The following is a 21,421-nucleotide window of genomic DNA, read 5'->3' as shown; positions in this document are numbered from 1 at the left end:
TTGACGCTTGTGATTTGGAGGGCTTTTTTTTATAATTGGGGTGTGCAGTAATGATGTCAACACCCAAAAGGTAAATTCAGTGGGAGTTCCCTCTACATTTTCCTATGGGGTTTTACAATGGAAATATTCTTTGGTAAAATAAAGTCTGTGGTTAACATAACAAAAATTGGCGATGCTTGAAAGTTTTGTTCTATAGCATAAACTCTACACATACACACACACCAATTTTTTTTTTTCAATTTCCTTAACAGGAACATGTTTTTATTAAATGTAAATAACCACTTAAACCATTGAAGTAATCCCATGTCATGTTTACCACAGGCATTTATATTTCTGACACATGTGAAAATCCCATTGCTGAATCTTGAGAGAGCGCACAGCGAATGCACATGAGAAAATTACACTGAGTTTGAAATTAACACTGGTCCAGGTCATAATTTTGCTGTCTAAAAGAAAATGGAGGCGACTGAAAAAAAACAACAACAAAGTACTAGAAACAACAAAAAAACAATAGTGATGAGTGCTTAGTGAGGGGATTAACTTATTGTCTCTCATAATTTCAGGCAATAAATTAGACTACTGGCAGGGATGAATCTTTTATTGTGCTGATGTTGGTGCAGGATATTAATTTTAAGTTTTCTTTGCAAGTCTGTGTGTTTTATGACGGAAAGTATACTCTTGATTTACCTGCCACATTTTGTGTCACAAACATCAATTACCTCAAATGCAACCGTGACTTATTCACTTCTGTGAAGGTAATACAAATGACTCTGTCATTTTAAAGAGTCTGATTTAATACCATTGAATTGCTTTGGCTGAATTTGACTGAAGTTGATTTGACTTTCTTTGTCCTGTACATGAATAAGAGGTGCAGTGGATAAGTGTGCATTTATTTGCATGTCTGTGTGGAAGACATTTGAATAGTATTTTTTTTCCACACTTTTTGCTTAAGTGGAGTTAAAATTATATGAACTGTAACTATACCTAGATGAATTGATTACATTTGCTCACAGTGGTTGTGAGTTTACCAGTGGACAATAAAATGTGTAACATCTAAAGAGCAGAATATTGTAGATATTTTGGTCACACTTTATTTTGATGGTCCGTTTGTTGAATTTAAGTTACATTGCATCTACACGCCAACTAATTTTCATTAGATTATAAGTAGACTGTTAGGTTGGGGTTAGGGTTAGTGTTGGTGTTCTTGCAATATTTCTTATAGTCAGTTAAATGTTTCTTGAAAAGCAGCATCAACAGATATTAAAAAGACAGTCTACTAAATACTCAGTGTTACCAACATTTTTGTATTGGGTGACAAAATTAAACAGCCTATTTGGTTTTTGGCATTGCATTTTTTTTTTTTTTTTTTTTTTTGCCAGTTATTAACAAAAAAAGAGTGGGGGAAATGCATAAATAACGGAACATACAAGTCACCAGAAAAATCACATGCAATTCTTACATTCTTGTATAGTTAGACAGTCACATTCTTGATTGGGCTTACTATCCCATTGGTCCCATCCCCATCAGAAATGGAAAGTGGTATAAATAAATACATTTAATTAATAATAATAATAATAATAAATGTTAATGCAAGTGTATATATGTTAGAGCAGATTTAGGTCCACATTGCTCCCATATATATATATATATATATATATATATATATATATATATATATATATATATATATATATATATATATATATATATATATATATATATATATATATATATATATATGTAGAAACAAGAGACATACTCTATACAAACCATGGCATAGTTACATATGTAGTTTATTTTCCTGTATGCAATGACTATTTCTTTGTTCATAGTTTGTCTAAAAGAAGCCATTGTGATTTTTGATTGGATTCTGCTCTTTAGGTGAGACAGATCCCAAAGAGCGCTTGGCCCGGCAGAGGAAGCAGTTACAGAAGAAGCTGGGATTGGATATGGGAGCGGCGATCGGCATGGACACAGAGGAGCTTTTTAATGATGAGGACCTGGAGGACGCTTGCGCCTCCAGTACCAACAGAACACAGCCTGGAAAAAGCCTGGGCTGTCACTTCTCACGCAATCATTTGGTGAGTTGTGCAAGAATGTCTTAATCACAAACACCTCATGAAAAAACTCTTGCTTTTGTAAAGCTTAAGAGCATGAGGGAAATTAGAGTATGAGGAGAAACCAAGTATATCATTGCAAGTGTATTTGTCATTGGGTTTTTTTTTTGGTGTAAATCAGGTCCTCTTTAGATGTATTTTTTGTCTGTACTTTTCTTCAGCCAGCTGCAGAGCTCATAGATTCAGAGTTTCGTCCAGGCATGAGCAATCGACAGAAGAACAAGGCAAAGAGGATGGCAAAACTGGTGGCAAAGCAGAGATCCAGAGACGTGGATTCTAATGAGAAGAGGTAGAGATTGATTGCTCATTGATTTGATTAAATCTAAGACCTTTAAAAAGATGATGGCAATCAACTAAGGACTTTGAGGACAACACATTAATTGGATTGAATTGACTTAATACACAAACACTCTTCAATGAACATTTAACCGGACATCACCTATATACTACATAACTGCAGATTAACTACTTGTATACATAGTTACTTTCAATTCTAAAGTTATTAGTTACTAATACGTTTATAGTACCTAATAACCTTAGCTTTTCTGATTTTGATTGCAATGCAATAATTCACACCTTTTCTAAAGCTGCTTTGAAACAATAATTATTGTGAAAAGCACTTTACAAATAAACTTGAACTGATTTGTATTATCCCTGAGGCTCTGGCTCTATCAATTGAAAGTGGTTGCCACTTTATAACATTTATATAGGTCAAATGTTAACAGAAGGCAATGGGTCAAGGGTTGGAATCTCAGGGAACGCATGAACAAACATTATAGCTAGCTATGCTGAATGCATAAATGTATGTTTCCTTCAAATGCTTTTTCTTGATATCAAGTAAGCAAAATGAATACATGATACAAGATTTTTTGTATAGTGCTTTTCACTATAATTAATCAAAAGCAGTTTTACAAAAAGCATGTTTTTTTGCACGTTTTAATGCATGTTATTACATTACAATTAAGTAACATTCTTCTTTTATTAGCAGTTTTTGTGTACTGTTGTTTTACTGTACGTTTGATAGCTTTATTGTCTTGCAACACCTTGAACATAACTAAATAACTCCATATTTAGGCCCAATCTCAATTCTGTTTTTATACATCTACCTTTTCTCTTTCCTTTGGCCCTTGAAATGGAGTGTGAAGGGGAAGGGCTTCAAAATTTACCCCTAAGAAATAAAACGGCACTACAACACCCGCACAAATCATCATTACGATCATTTACTTCATATGAGATTGATGACGGTGACTAGGAATTCCAGTTGTATTTATCTTCAGGAAATCACTGAAGGCAACAATATCATGTTATCATAACGATATAATGTGGCAAACTCGTAACTGTACTGTGCATTTACACAGTGGCCATATTCATCCATGTAAACACACACAAACAACATTAATAGTATACCAGACACTGTAAAACTCATTCCCAGCCACTAGACTTTTCTGACAGGATATTAGAGTGTCAGAATGTTGTGGGACTACTATACCGGAGTTATTATTAGCGATTATACATGGTGAAATTTGGTGAGTTTTATTTAAAAGAAAAAAGCATTACAGTAAAACATGAACACGGTTATGAATGTAATAAAACATGCCAGTTTTTTTGTAGAAATTCGCAATAATGACAAAATTCTTAAATTTGTGCATGTCCTGACTTCCATGTGCAGCCATGCTGTTGTTGTAGCTGGTGTATTCTGGGAAATTTTCGTACCCCTTGGTTTTTAGTGTGGTCCTGAAAAATATCACTTTCAAGGGCCATCTATCCCTTCCCCTTAGCCCTACGCCTTCAAGCTAAAGAGAATTAGGACACCCCTAAGGGTAAAGGGAAGGTCCAAGGGGTAGGATTGGGCCTTAAACTATGCTGTCCATACAAGAATCACAGTTGTAGGGTGTGTAACACATTTGAAAGCTGATAATTTGTATGCAAAACCTCAGTAAAATAATGTCGGGTGAAGGTTCTGCAGATTTGGCTTGCACAAAGAGATGCTTGATAGTGTTGTCATACCTGTTTTTTCTGTTTCTCTTAGTTAATCAATGCACAAATACACTGCATTAAACATGTACTGTACACATAAACGTCATCTATATACTATGAAATTGCAGGTTAACCATGTCTGTATATAATAACTTTTGTTTGATTGTAATGCAATGTACACCTTTTATAAAGCTGCTTTGAAACAATAATTATTGTAGAAAGTGCTATACAAATAAACTTGAATTAAATTAGTCGGTTAGACGTTTTTTTTAGAGCAGTTTTATGCTTTGCACAGCCTTTACATCTTAAAGATAGATACATTGAAAGTAATGTTCAGATTTTGTGTGCCTGGAGACTCCCAGTGTATATAAAGTGTTTGAGGTTGACTGTAAAGAGGATGACTGCATAGTGGTGGTCAATCTAAACACTAATTTTATTTTATTTTCCCACAGCAATGACAGTTTTGAGGGAGAGCCTGAAGAGAAGCGACGGAAAACAACAAATGTAGTCATTGAGCAGCCGGCGAACGACAGCAAAGTCTTAATTGACAACGTTCCTGATAACTCCAGTTTATTTGAGGAGGTGTGAGATCTACACACTTGCGTGCCTTTATTTTACTATGAGCTGTTCACATTCAGTGTATCATTTTTATGACTTTTTTTTCCTTCACAGACTCAGGAATGGCCTCTGGAAAGCTTTTGTGATGAACTGTGCAATGACCTCTTCAATCCCTCGTGGGAGGTACTGGAGAAAAAAACCCACACAGAGAGTAGAGATTAGATGTTATAGCTAAAAATTCTTTTAAGGAGTTAAAGGTGCTGTTTCTTTCTAAATGTGCTTGCTCTGCAATGGCCAGAGGGCAAGGAGGTTTGTACAACGAATCTAATGATTCAGTGCTTTTGGAATTGTATTAGACCAATAAAAAGTTGGCAGCTAGCAGCTAGCTCTTTGCATCTCTCAGATGGTCGCCCACTGAAGCAAAGCAGGATTGCGCCCGGTCAGTACCTGGATGGGAGACGTGGGAAAGCAAAGTTGCTACCGGAGAGGATGTAAAGGCTGATTTATACTTCTGCGTCAAACGCCGGCGTATGCTACGGCGCTGACGCATAGTCGTTCGCCGTGGCCGTCACTGACGTGCACCTCTCAAAAAATGTAACCACACGTCGCAACGACGCGTAGCGTAAGCTCTGTGATTGGTCTGCTTGGTAGCGCTGACGAGTCTGGGCGGGACCGAGAGCCGCGCGAATGGTGCGAGCGATTGTTTACAAGTGTGGAGTCCCGTGAAGGAGCTCCGGATGGAAAGTTTTGTTTTGTGTTTACCTCATAGTTAAAGTTGTTGCACGTCTGCTGGTTCCTGCCTCAAAACGAGCAAGTTTGAGCCACTTATACATCCCGAAAGTGTTCAGGAAAACAAAACAGCAGTGAAGAAACTCGACACAGAGGAACATTTACACCTCACTGCCAACTAGCGTTTTGGAAGTGTTAATGCAGACCGACAGAGACCGCGCGCAGAAGTATAAATGCACAGCCACCCGCGTTGCATGCGCCGTGGGTTACGCCGGTCACTTGACGCAGAAGTATAAATCAGGCTTTGGTGAGGCCATCAGGGGCTGCTCAACCTGCAGTCTGTATGGGTCCTAATGCCCCAGTTTATTGATTGGGACTCTATACTGCTCAGTGAGCGCTGTCTATCGGATGAGACGTTAAACCGAGGTCCTGACTCTCTTTTTTTAAAAATCCTGCTAAAATTTGCCCTCTGTCCATCATAGTTTCCTAACCATCCACATATTATAATTGTCTTCTCTCCACCAATCAGCTAGCGTGTGGTGTGCGGTCTGGCGCAATATGGCTGCTGTCACATCATCCAGGTAGTTGCTGCACACTGGTGGTGGATGAGCAGATTCCTCCCCAAAAATGTGTAAAGCACTTTGAGTGTCCAAAAAAGCGCAATATAAATGTAAGGAATTAAAAAGTGCTTTAAAAATGCAGTATTAATATATTGCCTTAAAAAAATCATTGCAGATGTATTATTAATATTAAATGTATTTCCAGTCCTTAATTGAGATGGTACTTACTACAAATGTGATTTATCTGCTATTTTTATTTGAAAATTCTGTAATAATACAGTATTTATTAACATTTATAACATTATATTATTCTAAATTTAATCAAGTTGATTAAAAAAAAAGATATATGCTTGTTAAATTTCTTATTTAGAAATTTGGGTTGTCTAGGCATCATCTTGGAGTAGGAGCCTCTTCACACTTCCGGGTTTCTTAGTAGCGGCAGTAGTCATAGTTTTTGTAAACTAAGAGCGCAGTGAATCGGAGAGTACAGCAAAAAAAAAGATTACAATCCCATTTGCTGAAATAATGACAGATGGTGTTAACAAGACTTTCAGAAAGAGAAAAAAAATGTGCGAGACTGATAACAGAAGCCAGAAGAGAGAACGTCAAATTTACTGTCCTGACCATAGATACAGTTTTAGAAACGCCTCGCATAATCTGTAAATATTGTTTTTGTAATTTGATGCAAAGATGATATTATAAACATGTGTAAATGCATATATATTATAAATGTACATTGTTTTTTTTATCTAAATATTATGAGATCATAATGACTGCTAAACACGTCATGACAGTCTTGTTAAAAAGGGTCCATTATGGTCCATTTTTGTTTTGTAGATTTTTTAAAAATATGCCTGTTAAATTTGTTATTTAGAATTTTTTTTTTGTCTAGATTAGATCTTTTTAGTTTTTTCATCCATGATTTATATATTTCATAACAGCTTTAGTTAGAGCTATTAGAAAAAAAAATTATTTGACTGATGCCAGCTAATTGTATGCATTTTGTTAGAAAGTGATCTTAAAGAGATAGTCCACCCAAAAATAAAAATTCTCACCATTTATTTGCACTCAAGTTGTTTTTAAACTTTTATGAATTTTTTTTTCTTTCCTTAAAACATAATATAAGATACTCTAAAGAATGTTGAAATGATCAGCCATTGAAATCCATTGAAGTATGGAAGTCAATGACTGCTCATTATAAACAGGTTTGTAATGAGCCGAGAGTGAGTAATGATAACCAAATTTATATCTTTGGGTGAATCATTCTTAAGCATGATGTATAGTTGTATGTAGAATGAAGCAATGACACATTTTATTGGATTATTTGGTGGCTGAACTTTTATTTGGCATCTTTAGATTCGTCATGGTGCTGGCACAGGACTGAGGGAAGTGCTGAAGTGTCATGGTGCTGGCGGAGGAAAGACTGTTGGCAGCACAGCAGAACAGGTGTTTACCAGCTCAGTGGACATCATCACTGTCAGAGTTTAAGTTGAATGTCTGAAGCTTTTTTTGATGTTTGACATTTTCAGATGGAGCGTCAACATCAGGAGTGGCTGGAGGATTTGGTCATCAGACTCTTGTGCGTCTTTGCTTTAGACAGATTTGGAGATTTTGTATCGGATGAGGTTTGTCCATTTCTAATATTTGAATCCCTCTGTCAATGTCTGAAGCTTTGATGCTTGTTAGTGGTTCAACAAAAGTGACATTTGAAGATTTACTTGCATATATAATAATTGTTAAAAAGACACAATTGGCTGTTTCTCAATTTCAAGAGCGTTATATAGTCTTGTCAGGTTGCCTCGGTAAAACGAACTCGGGAGACCTGGAGAACTGAGAACGTGTCCTCTGAGAAGTGAGATGCTGTGTTCTTTCAGATGGTCACGTTTTTAACTAAAATTAATTTAATTTAAACATTACAGCATTCATACAATGATTTTTTGTTTTTCCCATTTCAGTATATATAAGGTGAATATAAACCTTACAAATGTAATTTTGCACAATAAAAATAAAACCGATTTTAATATGAATTTCAGCAAATAAAGACTCATAATATGTATATGCATTTAATAATGTTTACTTTTACTGTCTCATTTAGGGTAATTCCTGCGATAAATAAGTTATATCTTTGAACTTTAAATCTATATAAAATGTGGCGCTTCCCAAGGTTATAATAGTTTTGGATTTTTCAGTAGTTGTAATTTTTATTTCGTTTTCACTTTTTCAAGTTCAGTCAATTTTAATTAGTTTTTAGAGGCAGATTTACTAGTTTTTATTAGTTTTTATATTTTGTGCTTCGTTTTATTTGAAATTTTATTAGTTTCAGTATTAGTTTTTTTATTTTTTATAAATTAGAATATTTGTATTGTGCAAGATTCAATCAGAACATTCATCAGAATATTGTAAAACTCAACAAAAGATATATTTTTGAAACCTGTATTCAGAGGACACATGAACAATACCATCTACCTATCCTCAAATTCAAATAAAACAGCCCACAAGATAGCAGGCCTAAGTACCATTCAATTTGCATGCAAGGCTGCTTCTGAGGTTAGATGCACAGTGATGGAAAGTTCAGATCTTTTCCGTGAGCCAGATCTTTTGTGACGGTGCGTTAAAATATTACCATGATCTAAAAGGTTTTATAAAATAAAGTTTTGCAACCCAACTAAAGCATAATTAACTTATTCAAATTCCATTACGACTTCCTGTTAGCCTTCGGTTTACGTGTGCTGCAGTTGTTCAAGTTTAGTTTAGTCACAGCAGGCTGTCATGTACTGTTTGCTCGGTTCAGTGAATCACACATGCGCAATATTATGAGTTCACCTGTTCTCAAATTCGGTCTCTGTGTACCGTTCTAATAACTTATGAAATTGGTTTATTTCGAGTCAGACTTTTTAACATGCCTGATACCTCCTGTGTATAAGTGCTCACTGGAGACGCAAATCATTTCAAATGATTCCGTTTGATTTGGTTAACTTGTTCAACCGGTTCACTTAGAAGATTTGGTTAAAAAGAAACATTCGTTCACGATCAAGATCACTACTACGGAAATCAAATCCATTGTTAGACACAATTGTGCTAAATTAATACTTTTGATCTGGACATGGCATCAGGATTACAAACTCTGATGTGCAGTACGGCTCAAACTCTGCCAAAAAATGGCATCATGAATGAAATAGATTTGCTTCTAAAAGGCTTACAGTATGTATTAAATACATTTTATAAAGATGAAAATGAAGGATGTGATCAATATAATTTTAATTAACTTCAGTTAGTTTATGTACACAATACAGTTTCTGTAAAAAAAAAAAAAAAAAAAAATTTAAGTTTTATTTTAGTTAACGAAAATGATTTTTCAATTTTAGTTTTCGTTTTTTTTTTCATTAGTTTTTGTTAACTATAATAACCTTGGTGCTGCCCACCTCCCCAATTCAATGCTGCCCAATTCTCGAGCAAGTTTTTTGCTCAAGTTTGCTTCACTGCATCCTCTAAGAACACTTCCGGAAACTTTCCCTCGTCCTCCGTTCTTATGGTCTTGAGTATTGGAACTACACTTTGGCAGTTGATGACTTTATACAAGGGTGCAACATTCCTGAAGAAAGCATATTGAGAAACAGCCAATTATTTTGTTGCGTTTGTTGCATTCTGGTATTTTCAGTGTAGGTTACATTTTTATTGTATTTTATTCTGCTTTTTTTTGTTTTTGTCTCGAAACGTCTCTCTTTCTTAACTGTCTAGGTGGTTGCACCTGTCAGAGAGACATGTGCTCAGACTCTGGGTGTAGCTTTAAGGCACATGGAAAACAGTGGCGTTGCAATGACTGTAGACATTCTGCTCAAGCTGCTAACCGAAGACCAGTGGGAAGTTCGACACGGCGGTCTGTTGGGCATCAAATATGCTCTGGCTGTCAGACAGGTGGAGCAGTCTCAATTTTATTGGCTGCAATTTGAAAGTGATACTTGCGCTTTCATGTGTTTAACCAGTGTTTGACATTCTGTTGACCCCTAGGATTTGATCGCAGAGCTGCTTCCTCGAGTTCTTCCTGCCATTACAGAAGGTCTGCGGGATTTGGATGATGACGTTCGTGCTGTGGCAGCAGCGGCTTTGATCCCAGTGGTAGATGGATTGGTTCAGTTACAGCCTGCTAAGGTATGAGCTTACTATTTATGCATTCATTCCATTTTAGACTTGTAGAGAGTGTGTGTGTTAAGTCTTAAAACGGTCTAATATTGACAAGTTGTCCCATCACTGTCTTTCTGACCTTAACACCCTAGTATACTGCAAAGTAAATTGAATAAAAAAAGAACTGAAATTGTCATTTTGAACACAATCCAGTGTTCCAGAGTTTGTTTTGGCAGTTTAAACTGCTCACCAAAGCAAACTTTTTGAGGGAGTTTGTTTTGGCCACTAAACGCATTTGAGCTACCATTGGTCAGTGATGATTATGCAATCAGTTGGTGTGTTTAGGAACTTCGCCTTTGACATGCTTCATATCCATGCATTTTATAGTCATACAGGAGAAAAACATTCAGCACAGCAACACCAAGTTAGCAACATGAATAAACTGGAGGGTTGAGGAGCAGAGCTGGTACAGATGTATCTGAACCTGCCAGCTTGCTCACGGAAAGACTTGGAGGGTTTCACACCCTAGACAAGAAGCACAACCACATCTCACCATTTCTGATAAAGTTCGAAACATTGTTCCATTCGGTTCCTGTCCACAGCAAATATAAAGCAATATAACGTGGTACTTGTTACAAAGAAGGCTGTTTGCCTGATGTTTATGAAACCGTACTTCTCTCTCAGCTTGTTTAACTCTACACCTAAGCAGTGTGACACTTTTACAGACATGTACAAAATTGTTGGTACTCTTAATTCAGGGTTCGCACAAGGTGCCTAAAGTGCTTGAAATTGGCTTTTAGAAATTCAAGGCCTGGAATACTTGGAAAACTGGCTTGTTTTGTTGAAAAGTGCTTAAAAGTGCTTGAAATTAAAAGCAGAACTTCTATGCAATTTTCACGCCTGAAAAAATTAAAAAGTGTTTGAACTTTTGTGACAATTTAATGCAAAAATGCCCGCACAAACTACCGGGATTTCAAATCTGTGATTTGACTTATATGAAAAGTGACCAATCACAGTCGACCTTGTCTAGTTTCCGTGAAACGTAAGTGGCGGGACAAACACCTTTCTGTGTTGCAGTGGCAGAAAAAAAAAACCCAACTGAAAATCAAATGTTTTGTTGGAATAATGCTTTTTGGATGTTTTCACTATAGAGATGTCTGTGTTATTAGCAAGAGTAATTTACCTGCGGACATCCTGCCATTTCGATGATCTACACACACATTTCACGCTCTCCTCTCCGACGGCTAGTTTACTTGCCTCTGATCTGTCAATCTTTTATACTCAATGTCGGCGCGGGAATGCAGGTATTGTGCAATTACTAATTTCTGCAAAATGAGTGCTTTAACGTCACCAGGTATGCGAGCTCTTAAATAGGCTTTTTTTAATGAACTGCAAGTCCTCTTATCACTTGTCACGTGTGTGCGCTCAGACTGTATGCAATCGCGATCTCTTCGCCATTAAAGTAAAAATTATTTATATTTGCTCCTTGACTAAATTTTGTCAAACTATTCACTATTTAGAATTAGAATGATGCATGACCGATGACAATGCTAACGAACTTAAAAGTCTCGATTTTCGTTAGGCTGTGGCTGTATGAACCCTGTTAATTTTATCCAGGCCAGTTTCAATAGTTTGCCTTATTTAATGCTACTGTTGAACTACAATTCGAAAGCAATATCTGACTTTCAGTAGTTAAATTTCAGTCATTTTTGATTGATCATTACTTTTTAATCAGTTATTTAGTTTTTCTTTTTTTAACAGAAGGTTGCCAACAATATTGTCCACACCTGTAAAACCTCATCTACTTTACTGCGGGACTATGGATTTTTTTTTTACCCCTTAAGTGAAGGACGATTTTTAGCAGGGACTTTACTCTTTCCCCTAAGAGTGGGTGCAGCCATTGTTGTCTCGAGACTCCTGGTCTCATTCACTTTCATTGAAAACAGCTTTTTATGGTGCTTGATGTGTAAATTTGTACTGTTTTCTGTCATTTGTCTTTCCGATTCATTTGAATAATGCGAAACGACAGAAAAGAGCATACTTGCCCATTGCAGAATAAAGTCAACATCTAGCTCGTATTTGCAGCTATTTCTCTGTTTATTACTGTCTCTATAAGGGAATTTGCATTAGAGGAACTTTTTCACAATTCTTAGAATTACTCACAGAAACACTCCCTCACACTTTTTAGGGTGTTTGCACTGCAGGAACTGGAAATTGTTTCAATTTAAGGAACGCCATTATGGGGAAATAAGCGAGCAGCTACTTCAGAGCAGGGTCAAATGCAGAGTAACATGAACTACAGTGACATAAATGTACTCTGACTTTGGGGAAATGCATTTCCTTTGAAATACTGGCACAGTATTTACATAAACATCCTGAAATTTAATGTTAATGGCATTTACCTGTTGGTTTTGTGCTCTTTTCTTAGCCTCAGTGATATGTAGCTTTACGAGTTGTCATACATGATTTAGTTCTTCTTTTTGTTGTTGTTGTTGGTTCAGTCGCATAACATATGTCTGCATTCCATCTCCATTATCGTGAAATGTGCAAAGATCACCGAAAACATGTTTGACTATGGTGTCCTCCAGTTGTTGATTTCGTTTAATGCTGCACCTGTTATTTGATTTAAAGGGATGGTGCAAATGCAACCAGGGTAACACATTCTACTGCACTGTCCTGCTTTTACTGTCTGCTGAAGGCTTTTTTATGAAATAAACTCTTAAGGACATTTTTAGCAAGTGTCAACAGGAGTCTCATTTAATTTATGCATTCATTTGTTTGTTGTTTTTAATTGTATATTTAAAGAATGTTTAAAGACTTCGGTGACTCTTTAAAATAATGGTCCGTTAGGTAATGCATCTACTAACTTAAACAAACAATTGGTAATACATTTATTACTGCATTTATTCATCTTTGGTAATGTTAGTTAATCTTATTTAAGTAAAATAACATTAGTTCATGTTAACTTACAGTGCATTAATGTTAACAAGCACAGCTTTGGATTTTAATAATGTATTAGTTAATGTTGAACTATGATTAATAAATGCCATATAAGATTATTCATACTTGATGTTAATAAATACATTAACTAGTGGGCCATTAGTCTAAAGTATTACCCTTAATTGTTGCAACTACCTGGCATGAAAAGCATCTTGTAATCTCTATGTGTACTGAATAGGTGCCCTTCATCGTGGACACACTGTGGAATGCTCTGCTGGAGCTGGATGATCTCACAGCCTCGACTAACAGCATCATGACCCTCCTGTCCTCCCTGCTTACCTACCCACAGGTCCGACAGTGCAGGTGAGATCTCTCTCTATTCAAAACTCAAAGGAGCACCAAATTTCCTAATATAACTGAGTTTTTAATTAAAAAGAAAATCTTAAACTATTTTCTTTTTCTTATTTCATGTATTTATTGTTGTTGACGTGTTTTTTAAAGCCTTTGCAAATTGGATCTGTTTGTACGTTTTGTTTTTGCTTTTGATATGGCAATAACCTCTAATACATGGTTAAATCACACCTTGATTTCTTGATTTCCCAGCACACAACAGTCTCTGACAGTGCTGGTTCCTAGAGTGTGGCCCTTCTTGAGACATACCATCGCTTCTGTTCGTCGTGCTGCACTAGATACCCTCTTTACACTGCTTTCCAAAGCTGACCAGGTTGGATATTCATTGTAAAGTCAATTGCGCTCACATTTTTTCAGTATTAGCATGTGGCCTGCATTTGGTAGTACTTCTTTATTAAAGGTGCCTAGGAATCGATCCCATCCTCAGTTGTTTGAGTTACACAAAGGAGGCAAGTAAGGAAAAGTGAAAATGATCAACATAAGAGATTCAGCACCCAAATAATTCTGTATTTGCCCTATTTTGTTGCAATTCCAATAACTGAGCCAGGGCTCGAAAAAGACCTTTTTTCTTGGTAGCAGCGATGCTCCTAACTTCAAAACTTTACGTGCAACAGACAATATTTAGTTGCACCCACCAAAAATTATGAGCACTGTTATTACATGTTTTATATTAACAGATTATATTATATATGAACACTCTAATCACAACTAACACATAAACAAAAATCTGCATGTGCTCACCGGCTCTGCACGCGCTGCTGGACTTGAATGAGATAAACTGAATTAACAATAATAACTGTGCTGTGTTCTTATGGGTGGTGTCTAATATTGCACAGATGATATTGACATAACTTAAGCGTCATCTGAATAGCAATACCGGTCTTTTAATGAGCTGCAATATTAGTTTCATCTCAGTGAATGTATGCTCTTTTGCGATGGTGAACGGGTTGTCAGTTGCACGACTGACCGCATCGTGACTATTAAATGAAGGATTAAATAACGTTAGAACATCTCGTGCTTAGTGTAGATTCAGTGGCAAACACTGTTACCTGAAACAGATCCCACCAGCTTTATGGTGAATGGTTTTTAGTCATTTTCATAGTGGACTTTAAACACTGGAAGTCTTTTATCCCCTCATCGAAAAGTGTAAATTCTGGATTGGCATTCATTACATGATTACTAATCAGATCTGCCATTATTTGTAACTTTGGGTGGTTTCTAAAACTAAATCTGTCAGTGTTGTTTTTCATTCTCTCGTATCCTGACCGACATTTTCGCAGCTGTTGCTTCCTGTCTTTGGAACTGAGTTATTGACACTGATATTAACCAATCCATTCGCATTCTGTTCTAGTGCAGTGGACCAATAAAAAGAGCTTGGCGGGGCAAGCGCGGGGGCAAGCGTTGCAGGCATTGTTTACTGCAGCAAGTTGACATGTAAACTGTTTTAAACCATTGAGGTCGCATAGATGCAATTTCAGGTGCATATGCAATCAAATCAGTCGCAATTTTGAGCCCTGTAAGCTGTGATTTATTATTAGTAGAGGATTGGAAACATGCTTTTCTATTTGAAGAAATCAATAGCCAAAAGTTTTGAAATTGGAAAAAAACACGATGACACGTTGACACGATGTATGAGCAGCTTGCACACTTGCTTTGAATCGTTTTGGTGGTACTTTGTTCACAAGATGTCAGCACTGAACTGTGTGAAGATGATAACGAACAATGGAATGATTTTTATTGAGCGCAAAGACATTATCGATAACCGTTGTTAATAAAATGCACTGACAGAAGTTACAATGTCAAATATTGCCGTAATAAAACATTTAGAGTGAAATGTATTTTCTCCATTGTTTATCTCACAGTAGGTCAGGACATAAAGTCAGAAAAGTTTATATTTTATATGGTCATATTTCTGGAAAAAAAAGCAGGTCTGTTACTTATTTTTGTTTACATATACTTCAAACTGTTATTTGAATGAAATATTAAACTTTTAATATATTATACAGCATCTTTTTTTAGTAGAAGTTCAAGCACCATACAGGCATTGTTACAATATTGATTTGGCACTCGAAAAAACAAAAATAGATTCCTAACCCTACATAAAAGTAGATTTGTAAAAAAAAGATTGTGTTAACCAGAAAAGTTATTTTAAGCAGCTTTTTAGTTTTGCCGTTTAAAGTAATTAATGTCTTGCACTTATTTTCCCCTAGAGTTGTGCAGTGTGGCTAAATCCCATCATGCAGGACATGTTGAGACACATCTTTCAGTCCTGCATCCTGGAGAGCAACCAGGAGATACTAGAGCTGATACAGAAGGTAATCATTTTTTTCCCTCTCTTCCGCTCTTTGAATATTTGATCTGATTGATATGTTAAATGGCTTATTAATATGTTGAAGGTGTGGAGAGAGTTGTTGCGTCAGGCCCCGCAGCAGTATGTTGTGGCGGCTAGCTGTCCCTGGATGGGTGCGTGGCTCTGTTTGATGATGCAAGCGCCACACATTCCAATAGACCCCAACATGCTGCTGGAAGTGAAAGCCCGCTTTAAGGTAAAGGTGGAGATCAAAAGAACATTTGCGTTCACATTTATGTATTTGGCAGATGCTTTTATCCAGAGTGATTTGCATTGCATTGAAGGTGTATTTAGCACTTGGTTTCCCTGGGGATTGAACCCACAACCTTGACATTGCTAGCACCATGCTGTATAATTTGAGCCACTGAATATTGTAGCATCACAAACTTGCTGTCTGTAAGAGAATTGTTTCTGAAGGATCATGTAATGATCAATGTTCCCTTTTTTGACATTGCTTCATTTTAAAATACACTTATCTAAATAAAAAGCATTACAATTTTTTTTCCATCCCAAACTTTTTATGTAGTGCATGGTAGTGGGGTCAGAAATAATTGTTTATTTGATCATTTTTGGTATCTGTTCAGTTATCGATCATAACCTATTATAACATACTGATGTCATTTAACAAGGATGTGAGGAAGGCAGTTGAGATGCAAGTGAATAATTTAAAAGCTTCAACTACTTAAAAAGCTGAAAACTGTGCACAAATCGCTGTTTCTGAGTTTGCTGGGACAGTCTTTCCAGGGTATCCACGTGGTCTTAAAGTCTTAATGTTTTAAATCTCAAAAGCAAAATTTTAGCTATTCCCAATCTAAACCATGTTAGTTATAATGTAAAATGTCCATAATGACTCTTTGAAGAAAACTCCCATCATTTCTTTGTGCAAATTATATTGTTTTACATGCACACGCATTTAAAAAAAAATCTAATTAGTTTTAATAAAAACATTGTTGTTTTCCATATTAATATAAAATATATGTTAATGGCGCATATAAAGCCTGTGTCTCCTTTACAATTATTGAGAATATTACATATTCTATTCTTAAACCTAAAACCACTTAGCTAACACATCTCAATCTTATATATAAATCATATTAATCATTAATGGTTGTAAATTATAGTAGGCTATTTATTAAGAAATGAAATCCAACTTAATTATAATAATAACAATAATAATAATTATGATTATTATTTATTTATTTTTATTATTAATAAATAAGGTCTTGTTTATTTATGGCCCATGTCATTTACAGTACAGATGTTTCTTAATAACCTACTATAAATTAAAAGCATTAACGTATGCTATTTTTTTTTTAACAAGCTTTGGAGACGTAACATAAATTCTACTGACCTGACCTATATTTTATATTATTAAATTATTATTATTATTATTGTATACTGAAGTAATTGAACAGCTATGTCTTGTTCTATTCTTGGTAAGGGTTATAGGGTTTGTGAAATGGCTATATTTAAAAAATGTATAATGTTTAAACACAATTTCTATTGTTAAATGCATTACATTTTTTGATAGGTCAAGTGAAAGTCTTTTCTGATTATATTACAAAAAAAATCCTTAGCATTTAGCCCTGTAAAAGTCTAATATTTCATTCATAATGGTCTGAAAAATGTCTGAAAGTCTCATATTTAACTTGGTGAAAACTTGGTCTTTCACTGACAGTTGAACAAAGGACCCCCATTTTTATTTCTAGGGAGGAAATGGAAACATAAATATTTTACCTGCGTATATTAATAACAAAATTATATTATTGTGAAGTAAAATTCAAAATGGTTTGTAAAGTATTGTCAATGCATTGTGATGTAGTGATATCAAATTGAATTGAAACGATTACATGATAATCGGAAATTAAACCATGAGACCATCATAGATTCACACCCCTAGTGCTTGTGCTACAAATTTTCTGCTTGTCTAAAATTAATAACCACCGACATAACTCTGAAACCGCAATGGAGAATTAACACCTCAGATTGGAGCTCAACAGATTGGGTGTTTTTCTGCAAAGTATGTCTGAGAATGGACTGTAGGTGGTCTGTAGGCTTGTTGTGTGAGGCAGAAGCGAGTCCATCCTACAACCTTCACACTTCCCACTCATCCAAAAACAGATTCGCACTGAGACTCGTTCTGTTCATCCACAGGAGAAAGCTGCAGGAAAGGCCCGACAGGGATCTGTTCCAGTCAAGGAAACAGTCCAGGAATACATTGGCGGAGCCGAGACCGTCACAGAAGAGCCTGCCACGCGAGACTATGTGGTGACACGTGCACGTCTAATGGCTGCGAAGTGCGTGGGAGGGAAAATGCTTTAAAGCTGCAGTCCGTAACACGTTTTTTGGATATAAATGCTCAAGGCAATTGTGGGCCTACTACAATAATCAGCCTGTGTTCGAAATGAAGCCTAACCTTAGTCCGATTCACATTGTAATGCTTGTGATGTTTTATTTTAAAGTGGTGCTGATGAGTTTTTAGGCTGCCATTTAGGGCTGTGCCATTTGGAGAAAATATCTGATTACGATTTATTTATTCATTTTATTATTTTTTGACATTTCGATTTGCAATTTTAATTTTTTATTTAAACTTCAGCTTAATTATCTGTATTTGCTTTTTACTGCTAAAGTGAATGTTTAAAAAAAAAAGGATATTACTAAAAAGATTATTTACTCACACATTTATTCAAGTTTGTTTTAAAATATTCAGAAATTAAACATTATAGTTTTTTTCTAGAGCAAACAGTAAGCACAAATAAAGTTAAACTTAAATTAGTTGAACTTCAGGTTAACTTGAGTCAAATTAGGGAGGTAGCAACAAAAAAATAAGAATTGTAAAAGTACAGAACACTCCGCAAACAAACATGGCTGATAAGAGCCTTTCTGTAGTTTATATTCTCTAAAAACTAAATAATTATCACAGATGCTACACAAAATATCACAACATTTAACACTCTCCTTGTGTTATGGCAACTTTGCGACAGCTCGAACAAATTACCTGTTTTTGTTCGATGTCCATGACTTTGAAACCAAAATATTCCAATATTACCAAAGTGCTTGTGTCTGAATTCTTCATAATTTGTACTTTGATTTAAGCTGCATTTGTGGATTTAATGTTTGTTTAAACTGTTATTTTAATAGTATAACTTAGAGGTTTGCACAAGAATTACCATGAGCTGTGCCAACATTAAACTTTGCTTTGGTGGCATTTGTACTGTTAGATCTGTTAAACTAGAATGAATAAAACTGAAACTCAATTTATAAAAAGTTTTTTGTTATTTACAAAATAAAAAACAAAACTAACTAAATCATTAATGAAGCTAATTCAAACTAATCGAAAATTTACAGTAAATAAAAAAAAGGCAAGAATATACTATAATAATCCTGGTCTGTATATACTGTATATTAAACTACTCTAACTAGCAGGGCTGCACAATATATTATTTTAATATATCAATTTCACACTTCAGAGCACATGATTTGTGGAGTCACTGCCAAGTTGAACCCAAATAGAGTAAAAGTTTCTCATTTAGATTTGTTTGTAGGGTATGCGAGTGTGTAAGATTTCAAGTACTTAAGTTAGTAGCTAGCTTTAACATAGATTACTTTTTAGTTATTCATACAATGAATTTCTGTACCTAAATGCTGTTAGACTGTTAAAGCAAGCACGGTTTAATTTGTATCATTATTCTATTGTAGTAATCCATGCATAAGGACAATTAGAGATGCAAATGTAGAAAAATCGAAATCGAGCAACTCTAAAACATGCTAAATGTCACCCGTGTTGTTATGTTAAACTTTTATACGTTGTTTTCAAATATAATAAAATCAGACAATACTCTGGTATCGTGAAGTACAGGATTCGCCTCGTTGCTCTTACTGATCCACAAATACTACTTGCAACATTAGATTTATCCACACCAATGCGCAAAATACATGTTAAGTTGTCAATTAGCTTGTAACTGCAGGGTTTAAACTGAGATTGCGATTTAAAAATGAGGCCAAACATACAGACTGCAGCTTTAAACTAACTTCTCTCTGTTTCTGAGGGCCATAATTGAGTGTGAATTGTTTTTGTCATCCTAGGCTGTTGGGGGCGCTGTGCAGTTGTATATGTGACCCACGGTTGAACAGCTCTTCCCTAGAGCTCCGTCCTGCAGAGTCTCTCGCTCAACTTTTACTCTTCCACCTCAATTCCAAATCAGCCCTGCAGCGGATTGCAGTTTCCATGGTCATCTGTGAGTGGGCCGGCCTTCAGAAGGTGAGAACTGGAAAGTCTTTATTCTATTTAGTTTTTCTGTTCTATTAATTTTATCCAATTGTTTCTATTCATCACATTTTATTTTGTTATATATTTTTTATAAAATTTTATGTTTATTCTATTCCGTTTGTATTCATTCTATTTTATTTATCATATTTTATACATTACAAACAAACTTGTTTTTTTTTCATGCAACTCAATTGAGTTTTAACCATTTTGGCATTTAAAGTGTTTTTTTTCCATCTAATAGAAGAAAACATCCAAAATATACTTAATTGTGTCCTTTGCTGCTTTTCTTTGTGTTAGGCCTGCAGAATATATCGTTTCAGCATCGATATTGCAATGTGTGTATCTGTGTGTAGTCACATCACATAGATGTCCAATGTTGTGTTAATTATATTTGAGCATAAGTCAAAGTTCAGAACATGAGATGTGCATGTTCTTGCAGAGTTTAACTATAATAGAGTGAACTTTTATAATTTGGATGTTTTTAAGGCATGAAAGTGATTTAAGTATTCAGGTACAAGACATTTTATCCATTGGAAGTTTAATAAACAATAATTGTCAATAAATTTTTACAATAAAGACTTTTCAGTGTAATTTTTTTTATTTACAAAACATGCACTGCTTATTTTACTTTTTTTTTTTTTTGCTTTATTGTATTTATGCTTTTATTCATTACATTTTATGCATGATTCACTTCCCTACATAATCATCCCTATCAATCAAAACAAATACATTTAATAACACTTTAAAGACCCATTCTCACTATTTGCTGATTAGCATGCATATTATCGAAACATTGACTGCTTATAAGTACTTATAAACTACATATTCTGCATGATCTTATTCTACATCATGCCCAATATCTAAACTACTTTAATAATAATTAATACAGAGCAAATTGCGAGCTTATTGAAGCAAAAGTCATAGTTAATTGGTTGCTAATAGCTTAAAAGGAAGTGTGACTTTAAATTCTTTCCAAATAGTGCTATTCAATGAATTGCATAGATGCAGTATATCACAGAACAATTAATTATTGCAATGTCACATTTTACTAAATCATGCAGCCCTTTGTGCCGAAGAATATACTCCTCAAAAACTCAATAGCCTGATTATAAACAACATTTTAGTCTTTTTTTTTTTCTGTATAAAGCTTTTGCTGTAGAAATTCTGCAAAACTAAATTATGCAGAAATCAGAATTTTGACCCCGACTTCTAGTCCTCACATTTGTGATATAATGTATCTAAATTACAGCATGTTCAATAAAATAATTTCTTATTTGCATATCTAAATCTAACACTTTGAAAAACATTTAGTACAAAAACATTTCTTAATCTTAATATAGTTCTGTTAACCAACTCTATATGTTCTAGAGTTGCCCGCAGCTGACAA

General features: G+C 35.1%; 1 protein-coding gene across 1 annotated transcript in view; it reads left to right on the top strand.

The window, feature by feature from the left end:
• The window catches only part of btaf1 (B-TFIID TATA-box binding protein associated factor 1), a 55,880-nt gene that overhangs the window by 10,423 nt on the left and 24,036 nt on the right, over positions 1-21,421 (top strand). Inside the window, exons 5-18 of the mRNA XM_087279693.1 lie at positions 1,882-2,081; positions 2,279-2,406; positions 4,547-4,676; positions 4,767-4,835; positions 7,298-7,387; positions 7,471-7,566; positions 9,680-9,856; positions 9,950-10,090; positions 13,242-13,366; positions 13,607-13,727; positions 15,625-15,729; positions 15,811-15,960; positions 17,919-18,061; positions 19,851-20,025. Coding sequence (XP_087135819.1) covers positions 1,882-2,081; positions 2,279-2,406; positions 4,547-4,676; positions 4,767-4,835; positions 7,298-7,387; positions 7,471-7,566; positions 9,680-9,856; positions 9,950-10,090; positions 13,242-13,366; positions 13,607-13,727; positions 15,625-15,729; positions 15,811-15,960; positions 17,919-18,061; positions 19,851-20,025 — 1,850 coding nt within the window. The remainder of the gene's footprint in view (positions 1-1,881; positions 2,082-2,278; positions 2,407-4,546; positions 4,677-4,766; positions 4,836-7,297; positions 7,388-7,470; positions 7,567-9,679; positions 9,857-9,949; positions 10,091-13,241; positions 13,367-13,606; positions 13,728-15,624; positions 15,730-15,810; positions 15,961-17,918; positions 18,062-19,850; positions 20,026-21,421) is intronic.

The sequence above is a fragment of the Danio rerio genome, chromosome 13 (genome assembly GCF_052040795.2).
Source record: "Danio rerio strain M-AB ecotype USA chromosome 13, GRCz13ab, whole genome shotgun sequence".
In the NCBI taxonomy this organism is placed as follows: domain Eukaryota; kingdom Metazoa; phylum Chordata; class Actinopteri; order Cypriniformes; family Danionidae; genus Danio; species Danio rerio.
The sequence above is the reverse complement of the archived record's forward strand: the minus strand, read 5'-3'. Positions and strand labels throughout refer to the sequence as shown.